At 43.1% G+C, this 27,461-nt stretch overlaps 2 protein-coding genes across 2 annotated transcripts in view; both read left to right on the forward strand.

The window, feature by feature from the left end:
• The first annotated feature begins 454 nt into the window (after positions 1-454).
• On the forward strand, positions 455-15,666 carry tm9sf2 (transmembrane 9 superfamily member 2). The gene is made up of 17 exons (XM_018745683.1): positions 455-761; positions 2,044-2,111; positions 3,551-3,644; positions 3,873-4,000; positions 6,151-6,280; positions 6,609-6,733; positions 6,831-6,942; positions 7,041-7,120; positions 7,210-7,318; positions 7,947-8,079; positions 9,176-9,295; positions 10,726-10,783; positions 11,167-11,326; positions 11,457-11,608; positions 12,026-12,137; positions 12,903-13,074; positions 15,439-15,666. Exons 1-17 carry the CDS (start codon positions 612-614, stop codon positions 15,504-15,506), a joined length of 1,971 nt encoding a protein of 656 aa, XP_018601199.1. The 5' UTR covers positions 455-611; the 3' UTR covers positions 15,507-15,666.
• Positions 15,667-19,946: 4,280 nt separating this feature from the next.
• clybl (citrate lyase beta like) overlaps positions 19,947-27,461 on the forward strand; it is a 63,722-nt gene continuing 56,207 nt past the window's right edge. Inside the window, exon 1 of the mRNA XM_029256682.1 lies at positions 19,947-19,992. Within this exon, the coding sequence (XP_029112515.1) occupies positions 19,958-19,992 (35 nt within the window). The 5' untranslated portion in view covers positions 19,947-19,957. The remainder of the gene's footprint in view (positions 19,993-27,461) is intronic.

Consider the following 27,461-nt stretch of genomic DNA (forward strand, 5'->3'; position numbering starts at 1 on the left):
GGTTGTGTAAATGGGTGAAAATGCCGTCCGTTGTTTTGCGTGAGTGTCAGGTGTGTACATAACAATGGAGTCAAAGTTTAAAGTTAACTAAACTAAAGTTTATCAATTTAATGCTCCTAGCTGGTCTACTGTTCTCTAGGGAGCAAAATACCTCACTTTACATGATTACCACTTAGAGCCAGCACTTGATTTTACTTGAGAGAAAAGAGAACAATTCCTGTGTAAGAATTCTGGGATGATACGGCAGAGCGTTTTAAATGTCTTTTGAGGGCAATGCAATGCCGCAGCTGTAACCAAAAAAAAAGGAAAAAATGTGTCACAGCTCTAAATGAAAATATGGTGAAGTTGCCACGTGACTCCACCTGGACGACCTGTGCGGCCAACAAACCGTCTTCCTGCATCCCACAATCCCCTGCGCCTCGGTACACGTGGCCGATGACGTATAACCCGGAAGTTGATGACATCAGCAGCAACCGCTGCCGCAGCAATGGTCGCTTTTACAGCGCTGTGTACACGACGCTGACAGCCAAACGTGTTCGTTTGTGTGTAGTTTCTTAAACATAATTGAGTTTGTTTGTATACGTTTCGAGAAAGAAGAAAAAAAAAAAAACATGAGGGTTGTCGTTTGTTTTCCTGGCTGCTTACTGACGCTGCGTATTTTCGCCGGACTCCTGAGTTTCGCCTCAGGTTTCTATCTTCCGGGTTTGGCTCCTGTCAGTTTTTGTGAGCCGGGGAAAGACGAGCAGGTCCCGGACTGCAGGGTAACTATATCAGTCACCAGCTGCACATCTACAGTAATCACCAAATATCGCACTACACAGTGGACGACACCGGCGGGGGTTTGGGAGGGAGGAAGGCTTGAGGCTGGTCGGTCGTGGCCTCGCCGGTCGGGACTGACTGCTGCTGGGCGCCTCATCATGACATGATCATGCCGTGTCATGACAGCTTCTTTATCATGTTTGTTTTGTTACATACTGCAGGTGAGCTCCTTTCGGCCCGGGTCTTTCACAGTCAGCGGGCAGTTTAAAAAATGCCTGTGTGGCTGTTGGCGGTTATTGAGTTTTCCACTCCAGGGCTGTTGCTGTGAGATACTCGCACGCAGTTTTCTGTCAGTCAAAGTGGAGTCAAAACTGGCCAGTAGCTCAAGAACATGTGATGTGTCATGTCCAGGTTGGCCGTGGTGTACCGAAGACTGACCAAGTGGACGTGAAACTGATCAGAATCCGTTGTGAGATCCAGAAATGGGTGAAGTGGTCTGGACAAAAGTGTAAGCGAGGAAAAACACTACTAGACTAGTTGCTGTGCCAAGTCTGAGTTGAGAGGTTTGGTGGTTTTGTCTGGTCCACCTCTTTCCTGGGCAGCAAATTGAAATAAAATAATGATTATCCAAATAGATGTCGGCTGAGGACGCCGAAAAGGTCACCAGTGCCACAGTGGTCTGCAGTCGCACGCGGTTAGGATACGTGCAGATGTTGGCACCGTGTGTTTATACCCTGCTGAATATCGTAGTCACATTTCATGCTCCATTAATTCAGTGAATGGAGTTAGATGGGTTTGTGTCGAGTGAGTCTACGGATGAGCAAAGCAGTTTTGTTCTTTCACAAGGAATTTATACATTCTGGTTGCAGTGTTTTGGCTACAAATAGAAATTATATTAGTGAAATTCTTGTTTCCATGCTTTGCACATCATCAGTTCAAAGTTAATCGTAAAATGCTTTTTTGTAAAGTCTTCACTTCTTATGGATCATGAGATCGTTGGTTAGCGTTTGGCGTGACGAATAAATACTGCACTGTTGCTGCAGAATGTGAAATTGAATTTGGCGAAAACTTTACCTGATACCAGCAGGCCACAGCATAATTTGCATGAGAGCTGAGGGTTTTTGTTAGCAAAAGCAAAAAAAAGCACATTTTATACGTTCTTGAGAACACAAATATGTGAAAGTTGTCCAGTTGTCATTCTTTCCCTCATATTTGATATTATGACTTGTTAATAGCAGTGTTGTGTTTTTTTTTTTTTTTTTTTTTTTTCCCCTCTCTTTGAAGTCTGAAATTGAGCTGTTTGTGAACCGGCTGGATTCAGTGGAATCAGTTCTTCCTTATGAATACACTGCGTAAGTACATCCCCTCAATACACTACTGAAATGAATTTAAATGTGATAAAACTCTCAATCTAACAAAGTATTGTTTTTTGTTTTCATCTCTTAGCACGCGTGTGTAAACTTGTTTGTCATGGAAACTGATATAAAATAACTCATATCAGATACAGCATTTACACTGCCTCTGTGGAAAGTTCTACTATTTTAATGTTTAGCTGAGAGGCCTGATAACACTGTTTCCAAATGGGGTCTGTAGAGACCAAGACATACGCCCAGAGCTTAGTAGTCATTACAGAAACGTGGTTAGATTTTGTGAGCAGTATGGATTGTGCTGCAAGCTCCATCAAGGCATGAAGTCATCACTTTCATTTGCGTGCTTTAAAAAAAAAAGGAAAGTTTTTAGCATGTTGGTCAGAAAAACAGGTTAGGTTACTTTTATCGAGAATTGATTCCCCTGCAGACATTAAACCATTACATAAGCAGTGTCATTCATTAACTCCCTTGAGTTTTTCCTCTTGTCTTTAATGTATAATGGAATGAAGAATTTGTCATCTTTCAAGTAAACATGGGGCTGTGTGTTTCATGAGGTTGGTGTTACATACAGCTCCATACTTATATGGTAAAATTACATTTGCCAAAAATAAAAATGCAGGTGTAGTGGATAGAGCTGTCAGCCTGCAGTCAGAGGACACTGGGTTTACTTCCCACCACCAGCTTGATCAAGGTACTTACACTGAATTGATAAAGAAATGACTCAGCTATGTAAACAGGTGAATAATCATAAGCAGCTTAGTGCAGAAATCAAATTTTGTAAGTTGCCTCGGAGGAAGGTGTCTTCATTTCTTAAATGAAGAAATAAAAATAATACTGTTGAGTACTGCAAGTCTCTTCCTGAAGAACAGAGGAACCTCTTCACTGGAACTTGACCAAATTATAAAGGTACAATAAGGACTTGACTGTAAAGTGCAATATATTATATTTGTATGTACAAGAATACCAGCATGGAAATGTACTGGTACACTGTGGTGAGTACAGTGGGGTTGATGGCTACATGACAGAAAAGGTTTTGGAAAATCCAATGTGACGACCCAGCATGAAACATGCATGTAAGTCACTTCTCAGAAATGTGACCTTTTTGCATTTGTTAAAGAGGGAAAGGGGGTGTAGGGGTAGAGACTGATTTGGAGAGAGTATACATGGTAAATGGTGCATTGACACGCCAAGGGGGAGTGGAGGGAGCGAGAACAACCCCAGAGGGCATTTCCATTGAAAGGCATGGTCCTGTGCAGAGAGTGACTGCTCTTGTGTTTATACCATTGAGTTCTACTGAGAGTGACTGCTGCCCACCTCAGGCCTCAGATGTCCTCTTAGGCTCCTCAAGAAGGCTCTCTTTAGTAAGGCAACACTTTTGACACAGTGACTCATCTTCAGTCCTTTTGTCTTGGTTTTTGCAGGTTTGATTTTTGCTCTGCACCTTCAGAAAAAAGGCCCTCAGAAAATTTAGGTCAAGTTTTATTTGGTGAAAGGATAGAGCCATCTCCGTACAAGGTATGTTTATTATTATTTTTTTATTTTAACATTGCCTTTTAAATTCACGTTTGACGAATAATTCCTGGGAGTAGAATAGCTTAATTTTTTTCCCCTAAGTGTTAATGTTACAGTGGCTAACCAGATGGCCTTTGTGTGGTAATTACTGCTGAGGTTGTGTGTTGCATTGAATATACTTAACCCCTTAGTTGCAAATACTGAAATATTTAATTTTCTGTATTTCTGTAGTTCAAATTCAGAGTGAATGAAGAATGTTCACATGTTTGTACAAAAAATTACAATACCGAAAAACAAGAAGAAAAAATAAAGCTGGATTTCCTGAAGAAGGGGATGCTGCTGAATTATCAGCACCATTGGTGAGTCATGCAATAATGGTAATTTTATTAGATTTCATTGGAAGCACTTAGCACATTTTGTAATTTATGTCAGGCAGTAAGATCTTCCCATCTTATTCCTCCATATACAGTGTCCATCAAGCTCCATACATTCCTGAAATTTCAAGTCTTTGCCCCAGTATTTCAAAGTCAGCAAGTGTGCAAAAATAATTCCAATTATTCAGTCCAACAATTGGAAATATATTGGTGAAATCTCCAAGTTATATTTTAAAGATTATGGTTTAGCCTATCTGGTCCAACATAAACGTCACTTCTCCAACAACCCGCTGTTTCTTCTTTTTATCAGAAGGGGGCGCACAACAGCTGAGGAAAATAGACAAAGTAATCCCATTTTAGTAGTGATCAAACAGGGACAGAAGGAGGTCTTCGAACATTGACTTGCTGCTGTGTTCACTGTTGACCATCAGAAACTGTACCTCGGACCAGTGTTTGTGTCGCACTTGGGGATGTTAAAATCATCCCCTTAGTAATAAAATACGGGACTGATAGGCACTCATGTCACACAATCTGTCACCTGAGGAGGGGAGAGAGCAGCAGCTATTGGACTTGGGACACAAGTGTGACGGGTGGTGCCTTTCTTTGTGTGAAACACTAGATCGCTCCCATTCCTTTGCCGTTTGGGCCATGATAGGAAGGTGATTTAACATGTATCATTTCCTGGATGTGCAAAAGCACCACGTTACAAATGATGTCCCCGAAAGATGTGTTGGTGGGAATATCAGGCTGTCCTTCATTAATGGTCCCATACGGTTTGAGCCCTTCCTGTCTTTCCCAGTTATGTTTTTGTTGTGAGAATCTGCGTACTGGTTATCAGTGGCTCCCTGTTCATCCTCAGCAGCCCAGCAAATTCACCCCAGCATTTAGATGTGAGACTAGCATTTTTCCAGTGCGTGGGCGATGCTGAGGCCACAGGCTTCCCTTCTCGCCCTGGCACCACAGGTGTAAGCACGTGGGCGCAGATTGACACTGTCTGTCATGACAGGACCCAAGCTCTGCAATGTGTTGGAGCCGGACTGGAGCTCTCAGTTGGACCCAGCAGGGGATGAGCTCCGAGCTCTTGGCTCTCGGAGACACCACTGCCAGCTGGCTTCTCGCAGATGTGCAGCAGCCCGGCTGTCTGCGCTGCCCACCTGTGGGTGTTTGCTTCCGAGCGTGTGGTGCGGACTGCATTTCAGAGGATGATTGTGAATTGATTGCATGTCCACTGCTTGTGTTCCTGGGTATTTTTGGTTCCTTTGGTTCCATTTGCTTCTTGGAACTTTCCAAAACAGAGGCAGAACTGGAGCAGTATGCACACTAAAAGCTGCATATCACATGAACACATTAAGGTGTGTGTGTGTGTGTGTGTGTGTGTGTGTGTGTGGAGAGATACTTTATTGATCCCTGGGGGAAAATGCAGTAAATCATTAAATTCGGTGTATATATCAATATAAAGAGCTGCATGTGTAAGATGTACACCACTCTGCTTATGAATAAACTCGGACCTGAAGTCTCTTTGCAGCTTGTTTTGTAACTCCAAAATTATTTTGTAAAACTTTGTAATGTTTTTATTAATTTTGAGCTGCTTTAAAATAAAAATAAATGACAATAGAAATGTCTTTGCTTCAAACTCCTATTATATGCTGATTGTTGACCAGTTCATCTCATAAAAATGTTTAATCATTAATGTACATTGTTTCATTGATTTACACAAACACTGGGGAAAACAATTTGAATAAACATGGTCTCACATTCCTGTTAGTGCCCTTTAATGCCTATTGTCTGGGCATGTAGAAATGTAATTTTATAAGTTGGATAAGTAAAGAAAACAAGATTAAAGCTGGATAAACTGGAACATGTTTGTATTTTCAAAGATTTCTAAACTGGCCATTTGTAACTTCAGGAGTCACTATAGTACATTTATCCATTTAACAAATGCTTTTCGTGCACTAGAAGCTACTTAGTAGTATTCTGTTTTCTTAAGTGCAAATTAGTTTTCTGATGCACCCTGTCCAGGAGGTTTCTGTTCCAACCATCTGATAAAGCGCATAGTCAAACTTACTGTCTTGAATAAACCCATTTTTGCTAATTAAATCCATTATGAAGTGGTTCTGTCATTCTTTGTGTTGCAGGATTGTGGACAACATGCCGGTGACGTGGTGCTATGAAGTTGAGGCCAGTCAGAAGTTTTGCAATCCCGGCTTCCCCATTGGATGCTATGTGACTGAGGCTAGCCAGCCGAAAGACGCATGCGTTGTGAACGTCAGTTTTTATTTTAACAACTCCAATAAAAAATACACACCAACACTGAAAAATAATGTGAAAACATAGTGAGAAATTGTTACAATGTTAAGGATAGTAGCTTTGCACACTAAGTTAAATTTGTTCAGGATGTTTAAATTGGACTGAAGTCCAAATTCATAAATTCTGATTATGCTTAAAAAAAAATTCTGGTCATGAACGCAGATTGAACAGGCATAATGAACACCTGTGTTAATAGATGAATCCAGTTATCGTGTCAGCCTTCAAAAACCTCACTAGCCAGCAGGATAAGCATTTTGTTTTATAGCTTTTGTTCCCTTTTGAACAGACGGATTTCAACGCACGAGATACATTTTATCTCTTCAACCATGTGGACATCACTATTTTTTACCATGTGGTGGAGAATGAAGCCGCTGGGGCGAGATTGGTTACTGCCAAAATGCAGCCAAGAAGGTGAGTTGATGTGTCTACTAAAGTGGTGTTCATCCACAATTTTTCCTTCATATATGTAGTTTCAAGGTTGAATTCCCCCCCCCCCCCCCCCCCCCAGCTTTAAACATACGAACAGCGACCATCCAGATTGTACAGGAGAACCTATGGGCATAAACAACAAATTCACCGGAGAGCTCAAAGTTGCCTACACTTACTCAGTAAAGTTTGTGGTAAGTCTTCCCCTCTTTTGCTGTAAAAGCTGTGTTGTTTTGAGTGACTGTCTGTAACCAGTAGTAGTTCAAAGACATATTTTTCTGATTATTTGTAGGAGGACAAGAACATTCGGTGGGCGTCTCGCTGGGACTACATCTTAGAGTCCATGCCTCACACCAATATCCAGTGGTTTAGGTAAGTCTTCAGCCTTTTGAGCATTTTAACTTGATCAAACCCACTGGGGGGGAAAAAAAAACAGCACTGTCTTATTTCTCAACCCCTAGTATCATGAACTCCTTGGTCATTGTCCTGTTCCTCTCCGGGATGGTGGCCATGATCATGCTTAGGACCCTCCATAAAGACATTGCCCGGTACAACCAGATGGACTCTGTCGTAAGTACAGATTTGTTTCTGGTGACTTTTGATTGGCTCATGTCATCTGTACTTATTTGGGATATTGGCTGAATAAATTTGGGCAGTGCAAGATATCCTACACCATCTCAGCTGGCAACTGTAAGGCATCAACAAGGGGCGTTTGTGTCCCATGCTGGGACAGGTCAGCCTTGTGCTCCATCTGCCGAGGTTTGACAAAAGCAGCCGTAACAATAACTGTTTTGGGTGGCTGGTCACATGGGCTTGATTCTTATCTTTACGTGTATGTTATACTGGAAAACAAAGCCTGCTTTCTTTCATCTCCACATCTCAGCCCATGGTGGAATGGAGCAGCTTTGCGCTGTCACCCATAACACACCGGGTTTTTCGGGTCATCTGAGGCTGCACTCATGCTCAGAATTAAGTTTTCTCCTTTTTTTATTATTACTGTGTTACAAAGCGTGGACTAATTATTTCAGCAGCTCTCTCTTTTTCTGGAGTCCGACAAAACAGAGTGACAGTTGGCGTTATTGCAGTGATCAGCCCAGGCCTCTCTCTGCCATAGCACAAGATATTTGAAGTATATTAACGGTAATTGGTGCCCGGGGCCGCGTGCTGTTTGGTAAACCCTCTTCCGCCGCTTTTCCAGGAGGACGCCCAGGAGGAATTCGGTTGGAAGCTGGTCCACGGAGACGTCTTCCGCCCACCGAGAAAAGGAATGCTGCTCTCTGTCTTTTTGGGCTCGGGGACGCAGATCTTCATCATGACCTTCGTCACACTCTGTACAGTACCAAGCTTTCTGTCTCAAGCATGGAGAATGACATGATGAGTCATTGTCGGAACTGTGCATTATTGATACGTATTTACTTTTCAAAGACAAAGTTGGAGGGCTGGTTTGCACAGTTTCTCAAGTTACTTTAACAAGCAGATGTAAAAGTCAGGAAATGATTAGAGGTGTTATGCCCACAATCCTGCTACAATTCAGAAAAACAAAGGTGCTAAGTTCAATGTTGTTAGCAGACACTGAATAGCAGAGAGCACAGCGGTTAAGGACTTATCAAAAGTTTGCTGGCTTGAGTCACATTCCCTTCTACAGCTGTTGTACCCTTGAGAAAGGTATTTGTTCTTTCTCCGAACTGTCTTACAATCTTATGCTTGTACCCTAAGCTACTTACAGCAATTTACTCATTCATACAGCGGTAATTTTTGCTTGAGCGATTCACTGCAAAGTCCCTCCATCAAGGATGCTAGTATTGCGCCACCTGCAGTTTCTTAACCCTGAATTGGTCAAAATGATATAGAAGCATAAATTGGATAAATATCGTAAGGTATTAAGGATTAAAACCTTAGTTAATGAATAATACCAGTGATGAATAATAACATTGCTACACTATGGGTGATTACGGGGAATGAGAATGTCTGTGGGTGACTGCCACAAAGTGATAGACTGCTGACTAAAATCAGTAGGTTGAAATTACTTTTAAATTCATAACCAAAGTTACCATGTTATTTCTACATTTGAGTGGTTTGAATACAACTTTATCTTTCAAGTAAATGGCCATGAAGTATTGGGAAAGAAAGGTATTGGGGGGGGAGTGTTTACCCAGAATGTGGCATTGATCATCTATTTTAAAAAATGACTGGAGTATATATTTTTTTAATTTTGATACATGTCAAGCTAGATTAATTTCAGAATTGTTCAGCCACAGTAATGTTTTTCTTCACATTTAATTTGCTCTTACTGAAAATTTGATGATGCGTTACCTCGCACTGCTGGCCTTGTTGACAAAAGACTATCTGTTTCCTGATGAATACCTGGTGTGTGTGACTCTGTGTCTTGATGAAAGACTGACACAGGTCTTTCTTTGTGTCTGGCAGTCTTTGCTTGCCTTGGCTTCCTCTCCCCAGCCAACCGTGGGGCCCTGATGACGTGTGCCGTGGTGCTCTGGGTGCTTCTTGGGACTCCAGCAGGTTACGTGGCCGCCAGATTCTACAAGTGTAAGTGGAGAGCAATGAGTCCTGACAATGGGGCCCCTGCTCATTAGGTCAAATCAGCATCAGCGCATGACAACCAGACGACTCAAGGCTTCTCGGACCAGTCCGAGGCTTCTCAGACCCTATGGCCTAGGTCAGCGCCGGTCCTCCCTTGTCCGCACCCCCCCCGGCCTGATTCTCCAGGCCTCGGTTGTGATATCTATTTCAATCGGACCTGTAATCTGACAGCCAGCGTCGTGGCTCCAGAGAATGAATAATTCAGCAATTAGTTGTGTTCCGGCTACACTCATATGTTTCTGCATTTCTGATGTCCGCAACACTTACCATCTAATTGGGTAGCTTAGAGCAATTTTATTTCTTGCTCAAACCTGATGCTTCTTAGTTTTGCATATTTGCTGTAGTTTTAGTACACCGAAAAACAATTCAGTTTGGTTTTTACTTTCCCCCTTATAAATGCACGTTGTCTGACACAGTTCTTTGTCTTTCGTGTTAAATTTTTACCTTTGACTTGGTTTTGTGCAGTGCATCGGGCTGAATTATTAATCCTCTGGCTTGACTTACAAACACAATAAGGACCGGAAGTCTGTGTGTAGCTTGGCACTGCCTGTAAATCCAAAGTCACTTTAACCATTGAAGTCACAATCAATAAAGCTCAATAATGCAGACGTTCTCAATTTATTTACAGCTTAGGTTCTGCAAAAGTATCTGCTACAGTTGTAATGAAGATTTTAACACTTTTATTAGCTTTAAGCGACTTTAAAATGAAAACAGATTTAAAATTAAGGATTTAATATGTGGGTGGGACTGGTTTGCCATAGAGAGTTTTGGGAGCATGGTTCTTCCAATAAGAGTTCAGTCCGGGCCTTCGTTATTCTGGCACCACTGGTTTAGAACTGATGGCTGTGATGCAGATTAAAGGGGCTGCTAGTGAGCATCCTATAATTCACTGGTTCAGTTTTAACTACAGCTTTAAGAACCTGCATCTATGTTAATTTTTGTATAAAATAAAATTGCCTCAAAAAGGTGTGGGCTTCTACTTCTAAAACTGCAGACTTTGTTGTGTAGTCTTAGCAGTAAACTATAATATCAGCAGAATGTACATTTTCAGGCAGCTGGTTTTTGCTGATAGAGCTCACCGCTGTTACAGTTTATTGGAGAGATTTATTCCTCCTTTGCGTGACTGAAAGAAATCGCTCAATGACACCTTATCTTTAAAACTTGATGTCTGTTTTGGAGGGATACTGGGATGTGGGGTAAATGAGAAGTACAAGGAGACAAATGGGTTCATTGGTATGATTGGAAACATTTAGAAATTAAGTGGTGCTGATGTAAAATACATATGTTCAGCAGTTAACTTGTGAAAGGCAGACTTTTAAAAGTGTGTGTGTGTGTGTGTGTGTTTAATGCATTGTCATATTTTGCCCCTTAAACAGCATTTGGTGGTGAAAAATGGAAAACAAATGTTCTACTGACAGCTTTCTTATGCCCTGGGTGAGTAAATATACACATTATAAAAGCACTAACAGACTTTGTTTTATGCCCTGACCCTTCTGTTTGACTTCCTCTTTTAAGTGGAAAATCAATTGGTTCAAAAGTTAATTTTGGGTAAATGTGTTTTAAGGTTTTAAAAAAAAAAAAAAAAAAGATGCAATAAGCATTCAGTTATTAAACTAAAATAACCTGAAACAACAAAACTGTCTCTTTTTCAAGTCTGATGTCATGCTGAACAGAATAAATGTTAAGGAGTTTAACTATGACCAGCACAGGGCGATTTCTCTCTTATTTAGTGTTTTGGTCCTGGTTATTCCACCCATTAGTTCGCACTCGATCCCGATTGCCTTGCTCATGAGCTGCTTTCACTTCTGGCTCTCCAGGGTTGTATTTGCTGACTTCTTCCTGATGAACCTCATTCTGTGGGGGGAGGGCTCCTCTGCTGCCATGCCATTCGGGACCCTGGTAGCTATCCTGGCTCTCTGGTTCTGCATTTCGGTGCCCCTCACATTCATTGGGGCCTACTTCGGCTTCAAGAGGAGCGTAAGTTCCACTACAGAGGACTTTGAGTCACAGGCTGCCTCAACATACGGCTTCGTGTGAAGCTGGCATGTGATTCACAGTTGGGCCAAGATAATTTCAAGGAGCACTTTTGATTTCTTTTTACTTTCAGGCAATTGAGCACCCAGTCCGTACCAACCAGATTCCCCGGCAAATTCCTGAGCAGTCTTTCTACACCAGACCGCTCCCGGGGATAATCATGGGAGGAATCCTACCGTTCGGATGCATCTTCATCCAGCTCTTCTTCATCCTCAACAGCATTTGGTGAGTCCATGGTGGGGCTGTCTGGTCATGGTGTGGAGATAACGGTCACTCTCTTTAATCATCTGACTTTTCTCCAGCAGCTGTCGTCACTCTCTCAGGTCTTGAATTCTCGCTTTTAGTTCTGACTGAATGAAACCTCTTATTTTCTCTTTCCATGAAATTGCGTGAAATACCCAATATCTACCTTGCAACTTTGTCCAGTTTTGACTTTGATCAGTAATTTCTGTGGAGATTCTTTTAAAAGTAATGGAGAAAATTGAGTATTTTTTTTAATGTCTTAAATGCTGTTCCTATTCTTTTCCCCCACTGCATTCACTCTTGGTTTTGTTTTCCTCTACGTTCACTTTATATAAACTAAGATATATAATTAATACTCAATTACCTCTAGTTTTATGCTTGCTTTGCTTCCAACCCAAGGTCTCACCAGATGTACTACATGTTTGGCTTCCTCTTCCTGGTCTTCATCATTTTGGTGATCACGTGCTCTGAGGCCACCATCCTCCTGTGTTACTTCCACCTTTGTGCTGAGGTGAGTGCAGTGTAGACCTACTGAATCCCAGGTTCCACTAGGATGAACACAACTGAGGTTTTTACCACGCCTTTGGTTTCAAAGGTCCTAGGTTTGAACTCTCACCACCTGCTGTAGTGCCCTTGACCAAGATAGTTATCGTAAGCTGTTCCAGTAAAAAAAAAAATAAATAAATAAATAAAAATAAAAAAAAAAAAAATAAATAAATAAAATTACTCAATTGTGAGTAATTTAACATTGCAAGTCACTTTGGAGAAATGTCAGCTCAACCAATAACTTGTACCTTCCAGTAAGTAAAAAAAAAAAAAAAAAAAAAAAAATCAGTCTAGAAATTCTGTCACTTTCCTCCAAAGCAAATTACAATGTTAGGTTTGTACTCTAAGCTCCTTAAAATGGTTTACCATTTATACAGTTGGGTAATTTTCCTTACAGCAGTTCAGATTAAATACCTTGATCAAAAGTGTTACAACAGGAGGTAGGATTTGAACTAAGGTGTTGTGGTTGCGAGGCAGGGTCTCTAATGGCCAATGACAGCAAAGGTGGTTGTCATCCTCATTCCATATATGGCCTATCAAAGTAGAATTACTGTCAGTGTCTGCCAATGTCCTCACACATTGGTGAATATTTTACTGGAGTAGAATATCTTGTCATACAGCCTGCTGCAGGGCCCTTACTGGGACATCTTACCAATCTATATCCTCAAATACTAAACTGCTGTTTGTATTTATAAGCATTATTCATCTTGCTGTTTGATTCTCCATCCAGGACTACCACTGGCAATGGCGCTCTTTCCTGACCAGCGGCTTTACAGCCATCTACTTCCTTGTGTACGCCATCCACTATTTCTACTCCAAACTCCAGATCTCCGGAATGGCAAGCACGATCCTCTATTTCGGCTACACCATGATCATGGCTTTGATTTTTTTCCTCTTCACAGGTATGTCTGAATTTAAAGACTCCAAAATGCCATGTTTTTCTTCTGTATTACTGCGTTGATTCTGAGCTACCTCGGCCAACACGCCTGGCGCAGAGTAAGCGGCTGTTTGAAGTCTGTTTGGGCCGCTCATTAATCACGTTAAATGAAGTGAGAAAGTGGAAAGCAGAATGAAGTGGGCAGGAAGGAAAGAAAGCCCTTAAACTTATTTCCTGTGATGGGGTTAACATGTGGGCCAGCATGGCGCTCAGACAGATGACTAGAGCTGGGTCATCGAGCCTCTCCATTCTGCACTTAATCCAACATCCTGGCTGCTCCTTAATTACCTTCAGTGTAGAGATCTCCAGAACAGACCATGTTACCTTGTTCTTCATTCCATATTTATTAATTTCTTCTACTCCATTTCAGTGGATGTAATTGTTATAATTTTATAACTGAGCATTATAGTATATAACTGGAATATGGTGTGCATTTCCATGTTTTATACTCCGTGTTAGTTATAAATATATTCAGTACATATTTGCATATTTATATGTTTAAATACTCACATATGGCAGGCAAATGTGAGATACATATTCATTATGGCACTATTAGTAATGGGCTGGAAACCAGTGGGTGTGTGATGGGATATCTGATTGTGGGGTCAAGGTCATGCTGGCCTTATATTCCAAAGTGTTCACTATGTTTCACAGTAATGATGCTATGCATTGTGTGGCTTCAGTCTAAAGGACTTTCATACGTTTTATTTATAGAATTATACAGCTGGGTCCAAAAGAGTAGTCAAAAGTTTGGAGCTTCGATATTAGAGAACTTAAAATGTGAAGTTTTTTTTTTTTTGGGTGTGTGTGTACATGTAAAACATCATCATTCATGGTGTAAGAAACTTCCGAAACTACTGGATGATAAATGTTTTATACCAGGACCTTTTCCCTTCATTCAGGAAGCGTCTGTCTCTCCTGCACATAGAAATATCTACACTGTGCTTTTCTACTTTAAAAGCACATATCTGAATTGTTGCTTAACCCAAGCAGTGACCCTGCCAAGCACAATCTCTGTCCCACTGGCCAGATCCGCCATTGCACAATGCCCTCGAAGGCATGCGATACACTGCGTGTCAAAAAGGGGCACGGAATGAAAAAGGAGGGGCTCCAGTGCTCTCGTACGGCAAAAAAAAGGCACACTATGCCGGTGCTTACTCATCTGTGAACGCCAGAGCGATGAGGGGAAAGTTTGCATGGGAGGGTTTGTGATGGTGCCCTGCTGCTCTGTCTGCGCAGCTCATGCTGCAGGCTCTGGCATCCCCTATTGCCTTCCAGGTCGTTGGTCAGGCCCGGCAGGGGGCTGCGCCGTGAGCCTCATGACAAGTTCCCGACTCGCAGCTGGATCCGCAACAAGGTATCACAGCAAATGAGTCGGTAAAACATCACTGGGCCGAGGAGCGTGAAAAATTGTCATGATATCATTTGTAACTGCCGATCCGAGCCGCCGGTGAGCACAGGCGCAGTAATGAAGGGTTTCCTGTCCCTCCAGTGCTCCCCGGTGCCCTCCCCGTGCCCCTTGAAGACTGAGATGCGGGTTAATACGAGGCGGCAACAATTAAGTTACTCCCGCACTCACTTTTTTTTTTTTTGTGTCTGAGGTGTTTTGCCCTTGATGTAAGATTCTTATGGCACCTTGTCCTGTTTTACATTTTTGATTTACTGTTCATTACCTCTGAACAATTATGTCTTGCATTTAAGCTGTCCTGGGACTGGGGGTTGTATCTGTACCAAGTCCTCGATAATGTCAGGTCCCACGATGTCGACTGTCATGCTGAATCGGGAGCCGCTGCGGCGCCTCTCACACTGCATTGTTTATTTCTGCACTGCAACTGATTTGACCCAATTTATTCTTCTGATGGTATTTGACTAACAATTTTTAGCTGTGATTTTTTTTTTTTTTTTAAAACTGCCCTTCAGTGTTCTGGTTCTTGCATTATAAATATGGAAGATGTGAATCATTGCAGAGATGTTAAGTTTTGTTTTGCTTTTTAATAAAATTACATTCATAAGTATAACTGAGGGAGCTGTGTTATGATCACTTGCATACCTTTACAAAACAGCGAGGGCTGATTGAAAATGATGCCTGCACTTCTATATTGGTGGTGTTATTCTCTAAAATGTTGGCGCAAGGGGAGGATGGCTAATAATTTCTGAACAAAGCATAAATGAAAGTGTGACATTATTTGGTTGATAGTGAAAAGTGTGATCAACATGAGGAAAATCTGAATTTGCTTAAGTAAAGCAGTTTCTTTTTTGCTTTTAATTGTGTTTTACCGTTTAATTTCGATTGTGATTATAACAATGTATGTACACTGTGTTCCTCCAGGAACTATTGGGTTTTTCGCCTGTTTTTGGTTCGTAACCAAGATCTACAGCGTAGTGAAGGTGGACTGAGGACACTTCGACTCCATCGTCTTCCGAAGGATGAATGTACAGCTTTCCGGGTCTCCTGGCGTCCATATGACCGCTATCAATCAGAAAAAGGTCCTAGAATTTTTTCCAAAAAGTTTTCTATTATAATTTCACTGAGCAGGTTCTATAAGTTTTGAAGAATTTGCATATAGAATGCTATGGATAATGTTTTATACTGAAAATACATGATGTAAATATTCCATGTTTTGCTAACAAGAATTGTAATTACCTTGTGAAACTACAGAATTAGTTGCAAAATGTACCTTTAAAACAATAAAAATATATACTGAGGTAGTTATAATGTAAATTTCTTTTAATTTTGAGAAAAGGGGAAATGGTCAATAGCATTTAAGTGGTTGCCTGATTAAACAAACACTAAAACTTTTAATGCTTTTTTTTTTTTTTCTTTTTTTGGTTAATTGAATTTCTCTTAATGGTCAGTTTAAAAAAAAAAAAAAAAATTGTTTTCATTTACTTTTTTGTGTGTATGGTACGACTTTTTTCCTGATAAACTCATTGCTCTTTGAATGTATGAAAATAATAATTGTATAAACACTCGTAGATGAACAGCAGCGCTTCTGTGTTTGGGACCCTGGATGTCAGTTAGGAATGCAGGCCCACCAGTTTAGAGGAAATCGCTGCTAATGGAGAAGCCCGGTCTAAATGTCACGTTTTCATAACGGATCCACTGACATTTGTGTGATTGGACTTGCCCTTGGGTGACTTTGGCAAGCAGTGATGCTCAGCATTGCTCTGAGGGCCCTGGATGTGATCTGATCAGTTACCAAGGTCCTCTCCTCAACTAGTCCTTCAGCACCTCATGCTCACTCAGACCAGCTTATCTCTGGGAATATGTAAATGAAATGTGAATGTTCTTGATGGGAATAAAAAAAAAAAAAAAAACAATTTTAAGTCTGTATATCTGTCTATATACAATGCTTTGAAGAAGGGTGTCAAAAACCATCTCCTTCAAACCATCTCTCTCGGCCTCCCTGATCTTAAGAGCCACATAAATTTACGTCATGGCATCTGCCATGACTATCTTCATATTTCCTACCCATTTCCTGCATGACTCTGTTCCGTGGGCAGCTACTCGTGCAACGTGTTCCAGCAAAGCGATGGTATCGAACAAACTGCTTTGACATCTGAAACTCAATCTAAAGCCTATTAAGAACACTTTTTGTTTACTCCGAGTTATACATTGCCTTGGAGAAAAGCTTCTCCCCTGTGGATAATTGCAAATTTTATTCAGAATCTGTCTTGGGGTCTTGATGTAAAAATTAATGTCAAGAAATAATTTGTTTCAACACGACCAAATTGTGGGTTATGGAATACTACAAAATAAGTTTTTTAAAATAAATGCCACGGTTAGGTGCTGACTTGCCATCCATAAATATTGTCATTCTTTTATACTCCTTTTATCTGTGGCGCCAGTCCTGGCACTGTTTCAGGATTTTTAATGAAGTCGCACATCAAAAGCGTCCACCCCTGGTGAATGCCATTCATTGTCCACTTGAATCGGTGAATATTAATGGAGGACAATGGGGTGAAATTGTGAATATTTATTTTGAATATCAAATATCAACAGTCAGACGGCCAAAACGAGGCCCTTGCGGATAAAAAGGGGTCTGTGTGGAGAGTCGCATCTGTGGGTTTGGGATCTCCGCACATGAATGGGAGTACTGGAACTCGAGCCGCCGAGGCCAGCGTGGCCTCGCCCGCGTTACAAAATCATTGTTCGGCACTTGCGGCGGATCGGCTCCCCTCCTTGGCGTCGCTGGGCTCCGGCTTCTTTCGCGGGCTCAGCGGTTCCTCGGGGAGACCAGAGAAAGGCGAGCATCTCGCTGTGATCCAAAGAAAACGTGCCAGATGCTATCAAAACTGGATTAGGAGACACCATTTGTGCCGGATTAGAGGGAGGGGGGGGAAATGAAGGTAGTTTCCAAGTAACTCGTGACAGGAATTTTCGGACTGTATTATATATGTTCATTATATAATATACACATGGATGGTTTGTGGAATAAGCTATCAAACTTTGTTCCTGGTTGGTTCCGAACCGCTCAGCAAAAAGCGCCTTATGGGCTGGGGTATATAAAGTGTACACACTGATGGTTTGGACGCAATTATTTATTTCATACAATCACTTAATTTTGATTATTTTTCCACAGCAATCAAGTACTGTATATATAATCCCTTACAAAGCTTGTGTTCTCCCTTTTCATTCATTAATTTTCTGACCCCTTTGTCCAATGCAGCTTAATGTTTGCGCACTGAAATATGTAATGATTTACCCAGCAGGGTGATTTTTACTGTATTGAGTTGAGGCAAGCACTTGAATCAAAGGTACTACACCAGGAGTGAGGATTCGAACCAACAATATTCCAATTCCTAGTTCCATACAGGTGATGGTAGGAATGTCTAGGATTTATTTCATGTCCCCAGTGATTTTTCAGTATTATCACCCACAGGATTCATCCCCACTACTCACATTTTACTGTACTGCGCTAATAAAGTTTGTGGTTTGTTCATATCCAGTCTCACTGCTGTACAGAGAACCTCCTGGGCCCGACATCTTACAGTACAGCTCACGCACTCTCTCCCATAGTGAGCATAAGGGGTTACAAGCACAGCATTTATTTGTTCAGGACTTTCCTTATTTATCGATATTTTTTAAAAAATTTCTGCAATCAGTGCTGTGTGTTCAAAAGTCATAAAGTTCCAGTGTGAGAGTATAAGTGTTTAAAAGTGTTTAAAAGGGTTTAAGAGGGACTGCTAGTAGTGTAGGGGTTAGTGCTGCTCTCCTTAGACCCAACGGTTGCAGGTTCAAATCCTAACTCTGACTGTAATACCCTTGAGCAAGGTACTTATCTCAAAATTGCCCCAGTGAAATTGCCCAGCCATATAAATGGGTAAATAATTGTAGGTCAATTAACACTGCAAGTAACTTTAGAAAAAATGTCCAATAAACATAAGTTACTCTAGAGAAGTGTCAGCTGAATAAATAAAGGCAAGAATTCTCACAGGCTGATTTGGAGTGTGAGAGGCTGATGAAACTTCCATTTATTATAAGGGCACAAATAACGTCAAGTGCCCAAGAAAAGGAACACTGAGTAGAAAAACTTGCGGCGCTGAAAATAACCTGCATCTTGATTTATATCGGCACATAATGCTTAAGAAATCATTAAAATCCAGATAGTGATCAGTATGTCATTGGTGTGAGGTGTACGAGCGTCTCTGCTATTGCACACGATGCATTGTTGGTGCATTGCGTGCTTAAGCCACATTCGCAGTTGTGTATGCCGCTCGGTTTATTCATCTCCGTGCCAAAGTGACATGTTAAAGAGCGCGCCTCCGACTCATGACATTTTGGGAGGGAAAAAAAAAGTCCCGCTGGCTAATCGGGGCAAATTTTGTGTGTCAGGCACACTTTGGAGCGGACTGATGGTGGTATTAGTAAATCCCCAGTGATGCCCTCCTCCACCCCCACCCGCAGTGACTCTCCCACTTGGGGGGGGGCTTCCTATACCCCCCCACAGCGAATCCCCCACCTGCAGGGCCCCCCCTGCCCACCCCATCATTTCCCACTGTCAGCGACAGTTGCCTCCTAACCTGAGTGGCCTGGATGGGAAAGACACGCATGCGATGGGGACATCGGTGAGTAAAAACAAGTACGAGGACATGAAGGACGCACACGTCCGCTGGCCTCGGGTCCAGAGGAGAGCACTCAAGCGAAGTGGGTCGTAGGTCAGTGCTGGACTTTTCCAAAACAGCTTAACTCATGAGTGCCGGTTGTGCGCTTGTACCTGCGTCCCCTCAGCGCACGGCCATCCCTTCGGTTAAGAGGAGCTGGAGCACTTGATTATGAACGGTGTTTTATGGTTTTTCATCTTTCTCACAAAAAAATGCAAATGTGTTGCAGGCGGAGCAGTGCTTATAAACACGGCCTTGTAACCTGAAGGTTGTTGAGTCCCAGCCCACCTGGGCAAAGACAACCCTGAACTGCTCCACTAAAGTACCCAGATATATCAGTGGGTCAAATATGAGCCTGAATCGGACAAGCGATCGGCAATAGCGAGGAGTACAGTAAGGTACCAATAATAATAATAATAATAATAATAATAATAATATTAATAATAATTGTTCCAGAACAAAGTACTTAAAAGCACTGCACATTAAATTCTAGTAATAAGTTGTGTACAACGTACAAGAATTTATTTCAATGTTGAAACTGACAAGAAACGTAATGCTATGTCAGAGGCCTCCCTTTATGTATTAGACTCTGTATTTTAAATGTTCAGTGCGCCTTTAAGAGAAATAAATTACTTTTTTCACCACGCCTGCTACGCGTTTGTACCCAATCAGCGTTTTGCATGCGCCCACCAGCGCGTGTAAATGGACCAATAGTAGCGGTGCCCTGGAAGGGGCGTGTCAAGATGGCGGCTACTGTGATACGGCGAGTTGCGGCGCTGTAAGTCAGAGCTTCTTCACCCGACTCACTTTAAATGACGTTCAGTAGGTTGTAAGTGGCGGACACCTGAAAAGGCGTTTATTTGTGCGTAAAAAACATCCTTATCAGCCTGGCTGTGAGCTGTCTCTGTTCTCGCTACTAGCCTAGGTTGTGTCGTTCTGCTGTGGTCACACGACTTGTTGTCTATTAGGTTCAATCTGTTCAAAACTGTCTGAGCCCAGGTGGAAAAAGCTTTTTTGACAATGAACGAATCTGTATACATTTGTTGAGGCTAACGAGTAGGTGTGAACACATGAAATTCATCTTCGCCCCTTTCCACACACGTATGACTATGACTGAGAAAGTAAGACCTTGGGTTGGGGTCATTTGAGGTCATTTGAGGTCATTGTGGGTCATAGGGGTCATGGTGGGAGCCGTGGATGTCTCTGGAGCCATAATGATTATGGTGATCATTGAAGACGTGGTTGTCACTGAGGTCATGTTGCCCAGGGGCAGCGGGTGGCGTAGCGGTAGTGGCTGGAGCTGCTGCCTGAGAACCTGGGTTCGAATCCCTGCTGATGCTGTAGCACTCGTGATCGAGGTACTTGCTGTGAGTTGATACGGTAAAAGTTACCCGGCAGTCACTGGAAATCGGAGAAAGGTGTCACGTGAATGTAAATATGCTAGGGGTGGGCCGAGGTCAAGTTAACGAGAAGCCCTCCAGCCCCTTTAATTTCGCATCATATTTCGTTGTGAGTGTCACTTGTTATGGCGCCAACTGCCCTTCACGACCCTAACTGCATCTAAACACCACAGACATAGTGAAAGTGCACCGGTCTGCAGCGTTTCACTCTTTCGCTGTATGGTCCTCTTGCTCCTAGATGGGATTGTTTTATTGTTTAGGGTCTCACAGCACCTGGGTGGAGCGAGAGGCCATGGGTTCGATTTTTTTCCCCCCTCAGTCTGTGTGGCGTTTGCATCTTCTCCCCGTGTCTGTGTGGGTCTCCTCTGGGTGCTCTGGTTTCCTCCCACACTCCACAGACATGCTGTTCAGGTTCACCCATAGATGTATGGATGAGTGACCCGGCGTAAGTCACCGCGGTGAATAAGGTGTGTGGGCTGGTGACGCTTTATAGAGTTCATTGGAAGTCGCTTTGGACAAAAGCGTCTGCTACAGAAATAAATGTTTAATGTGTCTTCGTTTGTCGTTTAAGGCCAGTTTACGTCTATGTGTCGTATATGTGATTGTTTTCCCTGCGCTGATGCATTGCTGTCGGTATAGCTATTCAGTAGATGCAGTAACATAGCAGGGACCGCTTGTAGTGGAGTGGTTAGAATTACTGCCTTTCGATTCAAAGGTTGCAGGTTTGATCCCCCACCTTTGGCTGTAGCACCCTTGAGCAAGGTACTTACTGTAAAATTACTCTAGTGTTTAAAAAAAAATAAATAAATAAATAAAAAAAACAATACCCAGGTGCACAAATGGGTGAATAATTGTAAGCTTGTAACTGTAATAACCTTAACATTGTAAGCCATTTTGTAAAAAAGCGTCAGCTAAATGAATAAATGTAAATCTCAACGTGCTGTGTTTGGAACTCCTTTCCAGTGGGTTGTTGTCAGGGGGGCGCGGTGGCACAGCGGGCTTGACGGGGTCCTGCTCTCCGGTGGGTTCAGGGTTCGGGTCCCGCTTGGGGCGCCTTGCGGTGGACTGGCGTCCCGTCCTGGGTGTGTCCCCTCCAGCCCTATGCCCTGTGTTGCTGGGTTAGGCTCCGGCTCCCCGCGCCCCCATGTGGGTCAAGCGCTTTCAGACTGTGTGTGTGTGTGTGTGTGTGTGTGTGTGTGTGTGTGTTCTCAGTGGGATTTTCCTTGAAGTTCTTGTCCCACTGAAGTACTTCACTGAGTTTAAAGTCTGCCGTTCATCTCTATGGCTTCCTTTTTGCCTGCAGTTTTCAGATGCACATCCTGCTTACAGCTCCCTGCTCAAAGGTACAACAGCAGTACCCCAGCAACACCAACCCCATGCCAGTGAGTGTGTGAATTTATCCCAGACACTGTGTGTGAGGTGCTTTCCAAGTGCTTAATAGACACTTTTTATGTGTAATCATAAATGGCATAATTCTCATTGCTGCCAATATTAAAAGCAGTAAATCGCAAAATATTTATATTGCTCACAAAGTAGTTAAATGTTTCATTGTTTCCTGTTTGTGTGATGTCAGAATGCCCAGCAAGGGTGGGCAGCCTGAAGGGTTTTTTTTTTTTTTTTTTTTTTTTTCCTCGGGGTCATGTATCAATGTTAGGAATTTTTCTCCCCCCCGTTTTGCTCTCATATGTTCTTAATTATTTACCATAGTTATTACATTGTTATTACTGCTGCTACTTGTTACATGTCTCTAAGTTTTACATTAAGCGATGAGAGGCAACATGTTGGGAAGGGCACTATACAAAATCAAGCTGAAATGAATCAATTGATCCAAAACATACAGTGCAATTCATTTTTTTCCCCTCCATATTTATAACCAGGTTTACTTTTAGGTTCCCAATAGTAAACCCCCCCACCCCCATTTTTGGCCCTACTGTACTTTGGTAGTTTTATCATCTGCAGCTGGTTTGTTGGAGGAGATTAATGAGGAACTTCAAACAGTTTAAATGTCAATTACGAAGACTGCCGTTTTACGGTTCCGGTAATCGGTGTGCACTGGTCACGAAAACCCGGCGCCAGGCGGGTTCCATTCAGGTCGCATGAGTGTCCAGAGGCGTTGCGGTGACAGCCGTGCCAGCCTGTTGTCTGCCGTGTTTATCACGCTGTTCTCTAGTGCTTTTGTGTGTGCGCGCGCGTATGCGTGCGTGGATTGGTTCTCGCTCCGATCGTTCTAGAAGCCTCGGTCGCTTCTAGAAAATGCTGGCTTCTCTTAGCTAATAAATGTCATTGGTCCAAAGTGGGTCTGTATTTTCACCCCTTGCTTTAAACGAGTCTTTTCAGGTGAATATTTTATTGGGGGGGAAAAAAGTCCATAAGTAGCTGTAATAATGAGCAGTGAAGGTTACGTTAGAACTGGAACATTTTGGCGGGAAGCATCGAGCGCACAGCTAATTGGAGCCCTGGTGGAATTCTGGGACAGGAGTGAGTGTGTTGCGTTTTATGGAGAACGGCGAGGGGACCGCAGCGCGTCAGAAACGCCCCGATGTCCGCGACGCCGCGGGCCGTCGGCTCCGAAGGCCGACACCTGGGTTTGAGCAGTTAATGGGCCGCCGCCGCCGCCGAGTCTCTCTAGCGCTGCCAAGGCATGACGGAGCAGGCTGTCGAACCCGAGGTGCAACGTGCTCGTATAATAATTTCAATTAAAGGCAACTAAATAAACGCTCGCGGACACCTGGCCGCGCTGGCTGGCTGGCCCTCGCGGGGTCCGGCTTTAGCCCACTTAAGTCAAGCAGAGATTCTGATTGTTGCTTTCGGCAAAAGCGATGCGACTCCGGTACATTTGGAGTCGGGCGTCTCGTACAGTAGAGCGAACATTAAATGACTTGAAAAGCCGAAGTGGCTCCAACGTGGCTCTTCGCCAAGTCGGGAGCGTAATAACGGATCCGATTAAGGGCGCTGTAGAAGCGTGTGGAAGGTTTCCGCTTCAGTCCATTCTGAAGGCTGTCCTTTTAAATTTTTTTTTTTTTAATTTTTTTAAATAAAGCTTAAAGTATATGTTCTTTCTCATTCACGTGTTTTTATAGCTTTTGGAACTCTGGTTTTCCAGAGGGCCTTTTCCCACTGACTTGCTTTGTGGTAGATGCCCTCAGGTAAAACCATGTAATTAAAGAAACTGACCCATCTGCTCGTGAACAAAAGTGCTACTAATAAATTTCTTTAACAGGTGTTTTCTATTGGGTAATAATCTGATTATTTTTTATTTTTTTTTTTGGAATTTAGATTTTCATTTAAATTCACCTTTCGCGTGTCCTGTGGTAAAATGATGGAATTCTTTTTGTTTGTGTGTGTGTGTGTGTGTGTGTGTGTGTGTGTGTGTGTGAGGGGTGTTCATTCGGCTCCAGTTCCCTCTGAGTTTGAATCCTGCTGAATTCCAGAGATTACAGCTGTAAATGAGTTTTTCCTTTTCCCCAGTGTCACTTCTACAGTATTTCACAAAAAGTGTGTCACGCACGCAAAGCGTAATTTAGAGTCACCAGTTCATCTGAAATGCGTATCTTTGGACTGTGCGAGGAAACCAGAGCACCCGGAGGAAACCCACGTCAAAAGGCACCAGCGTTACCTGCTGTGCCACCTGTGCCACTCCTGCTTTTTGGCACGCATTTCAAACTGCCTCGGCGGGGAAAATAAAACCCTCCTGAAAAGGTGCTGTGGAAAATGCCTTTCAAGGCGACGCGTCGAAAAACGGCCCTTTTACCTGTCGTTGACCTGACTGAGCCCGTCTTTGAAATTTGTTACAGAGCATTAAGTTAACATGTGCTCCTGGAGGGAAACAAAGCGCCGCGGAGGGGGTCGGGGCCCCAGCTGAGTAAACTAATGCGGAGCGGTGGCGCTGCGGCCTGCGCTTCTCCCCGCGGTAACGGAGGAGATCCGTACGGCCGGCAGATGGGGGTACGTGGCGACGTCGGTCCCCGTGGACGAAAACCCCATCCAAACGAGCGCCTCCTCTCAAGCGTTCAAACCTTTGATCGACGGAACGTCTCGGCCCGGAGCTCCTCTTCTGCTCGCATCTGTGCAAACAGGGTCCTGGAGGAACGTGCGAGCGTCTCAACGGAAGGCTCTTGTTCTCGAAGCCCCTGTGATTCCTGACGCCCGTGGGATGGACGCGATCGCGATACTCGGATGCGGCGGAAACGTAGCGAAATGTCGTGTCTTTTTAAGAAATAATAATTGCGGGATGTTGGGCTTCAGAGGGTTTTCTCGTGCTCTTCCTCCATTGCTTCTCGGTGTCTGCGAACGTCCCAAACGTCCATCCGTTGTCAACAATCGCTTGTCCTCAGCGGGGTCTCCGAGCCGGTGTCCGAGCCAGACCCCTACCCGACAACACGGGGCGCAAGGACGAAGGGGGAGGGGACGCACCCAGGGCGGGACGCCACTCTGTCGCAAGGTACCCCAAGCAGGGCTCGAACCCCAGACCCACCACGCAGGGGGCACCGTCCCATTCCACCGCACCGTCCCAAACATTTTGCGGGTAATTACTGGGGACAGCCAATAGTGTCTTGGTTACAGCTACTGCCCCTGGATCCATAGGTTGCAGGTTCGATCCCCACCTCTGGCTCTAGTACTCTTGAGTAAGGTACTTTACCCTAAATTGCTCCTGTAAAATCACCCACCTGTATAAATGGGTAAATAATTGTAACCTCAACACTAAGTTGCTTTGGAGAAAAGCGTCAGCTAAATAAACAAACTAATGTAAATGTCATTACTGTGCTGTCCTCAGATGACCTTGATCAATGTAACTACCCGTACATAATTCCACCTTTATGATGACGTAATACTGTGTAGCAGTTATGCATCTCTTTGTGCATCTGGACTCGCTTTGTTATGAATTATGTGTTTTGGGCACCTTAGTCTCAGTTACTCTGGTAAAATAATCCACTACAGGGTTGTATAAGTGGGTACGATATTATGTGGCCTTGCAGAAAAAGAATTATCGAAAAATGCGTACAGTATTGAGTAATTGCTAAATAAATAAAATCACGGAGGGCACTTTTCATTCCCAAACTGCCAGGCAAAGCTGGGATAGAAATTCTGTCCGTTTTTGTCCGTAAGTCAATTTCCCGCACTAACGCACAATAAAAGCTGAGTAATAATCGGTTGTCGAACTTAAATTTCAGACGAGCGTTAAATTTGACAAGCTATAATAAAAATACTTTTTGCAAAATTTTCAAATAGTTGAGAGCGTTGCGGTTAGAGCTGCTGCCTGTTGGTTATGAAGGTCGCAGGTTCAAATCCCCTTACTGTCATAGTACCCTTGAGCAACATACTTACCCTAAATTACTCCAGTAAAAAGTAGGCGGGTATATAAATGGAAAAGTAACTGTAGGTAGCTTAACATTGTAAGTCACTTTGGAGACAGCATTGTGTAAGTGTAAAATATCTTTCTTTACCACAGGTTGCAGTAAATAACTGAAAATAAAAATGCATTGTTTTCACAAGCTCCGACTAGAAAATAGGTTAATTTAATTGTGTGTGTGTGTGTGTGTGTGTGTGTGTGTGTGTGTGTGTGTGTGTGTGTCACAGTGAGTAGCGAGAGGACGTGGGTTCATTCCCTGCTCTGTATGGAGTTTGCATGTTCTTTCCGTGTCTGAGGGTTTCCTCCGGGTGCTCTGGTTTCCTCCCACACTCCAAAGACATGCTGTTCGGGTTCCCCCATAGTGTGAGTGACAGAGAGAGTGTGTTCCACTGATGTATGGATGAGTGACGCAGTGTAAGTCACCGCGGTGAGTAAGGGGTGTGGGCTCATAACACTACATAGTAGCCATTGTAAGTTGCTTTGGAGAAAAGTGTGTGATTGATAAATAAATGTAAATTATGGTAGTCCAAGACTTCTTTTATGTTTCCGTGTGTTTTACTGACACGTCGGCCGGCAGCATAAACGCAGGTCACATTCTCCCCGCTGCCAACAGAAATGTTAGGCGGTGAAGAACTTAAAGAAGTGTAAGTGCAGGTGAAAATAAATGTAAAAACTGGGACAAGGTTTGTGACTTGAAACAAAATTCCCATATTGTCGGAGAGTGCCGGCATCCTTAGATTTTAGTCGAAATAAAATTGTTTTCACTGCTTTCACCCGAAATTAATCATCAGGTGCGGATATCCTTCAACTCTTTCTTACATGTACATCTACTGTATAAACCAGTATACGTGACACAAGTAGCTGCTTATGGGCTTTCCATTCTTAAATTATTAAACACATTTTCATTCACTTTTGAAGTTGAGTGCTTTAAGGAATTTGTCTTTCAGTCGCTTTCCTGCATTGTGTCCGTTTTCCGATGGACCTGTGTTTTTAACATCGATCGGAGTTGTCCGTAAAGGTCGCACCGGCGCGTCTTGATACGGCGCCCGTGGCGTCGGCGCTGCCGGGCGCTGCCGAGCGCGAACTCGCCGGTCCGGGCCTCCGTGAGATGAGAAGCTGCTCTGATTCGGTCGTTGTCCGGTGTGGGCGACCGTCACTTCCAGGATTGGCACTTGAAACTTCAGAGGAAGCGAGCCTGGGGTGCCACCGTATCATTGGACGTGGTATTTTTGGTGCTATTCCTGGCGGGAGGGGGGGCGGGGTTTAATGTGATGCGGCAGTTCACAAGTCCGCCCCCTGGTGTCAGTGTTTGCAGTGTCCTGCTGCCCTCTCCCTTCCCGCACTTTGGCCCTTAGATTCCTGTTCAAACTACAATGAGAATTTCCGCAAAGCAAATTCATCTCATTTAAATGAATTAAAGTCACCTTAAATAAATTAAAATGATTAATTTGCTGTTACTGCTAATTATTAATGCCACTAAATAACTGTTAAATCAGT

This window comes from Scleropages formosus, chromosome 12 (genome assembly GCF_900964775.1).
Source record: "Scleropages formosus chromosome 12, fSclFor1.1, whole genome shotgun sequence".
In the NCBI taxonomy this organism is placed as follows: domain Eukaryota; kingdom Metazoa; phylum Chordata; class Actinopteri; order Osteoglossiformes; family Osteoglossidae; genus Scleropages; species Scleropages formosus.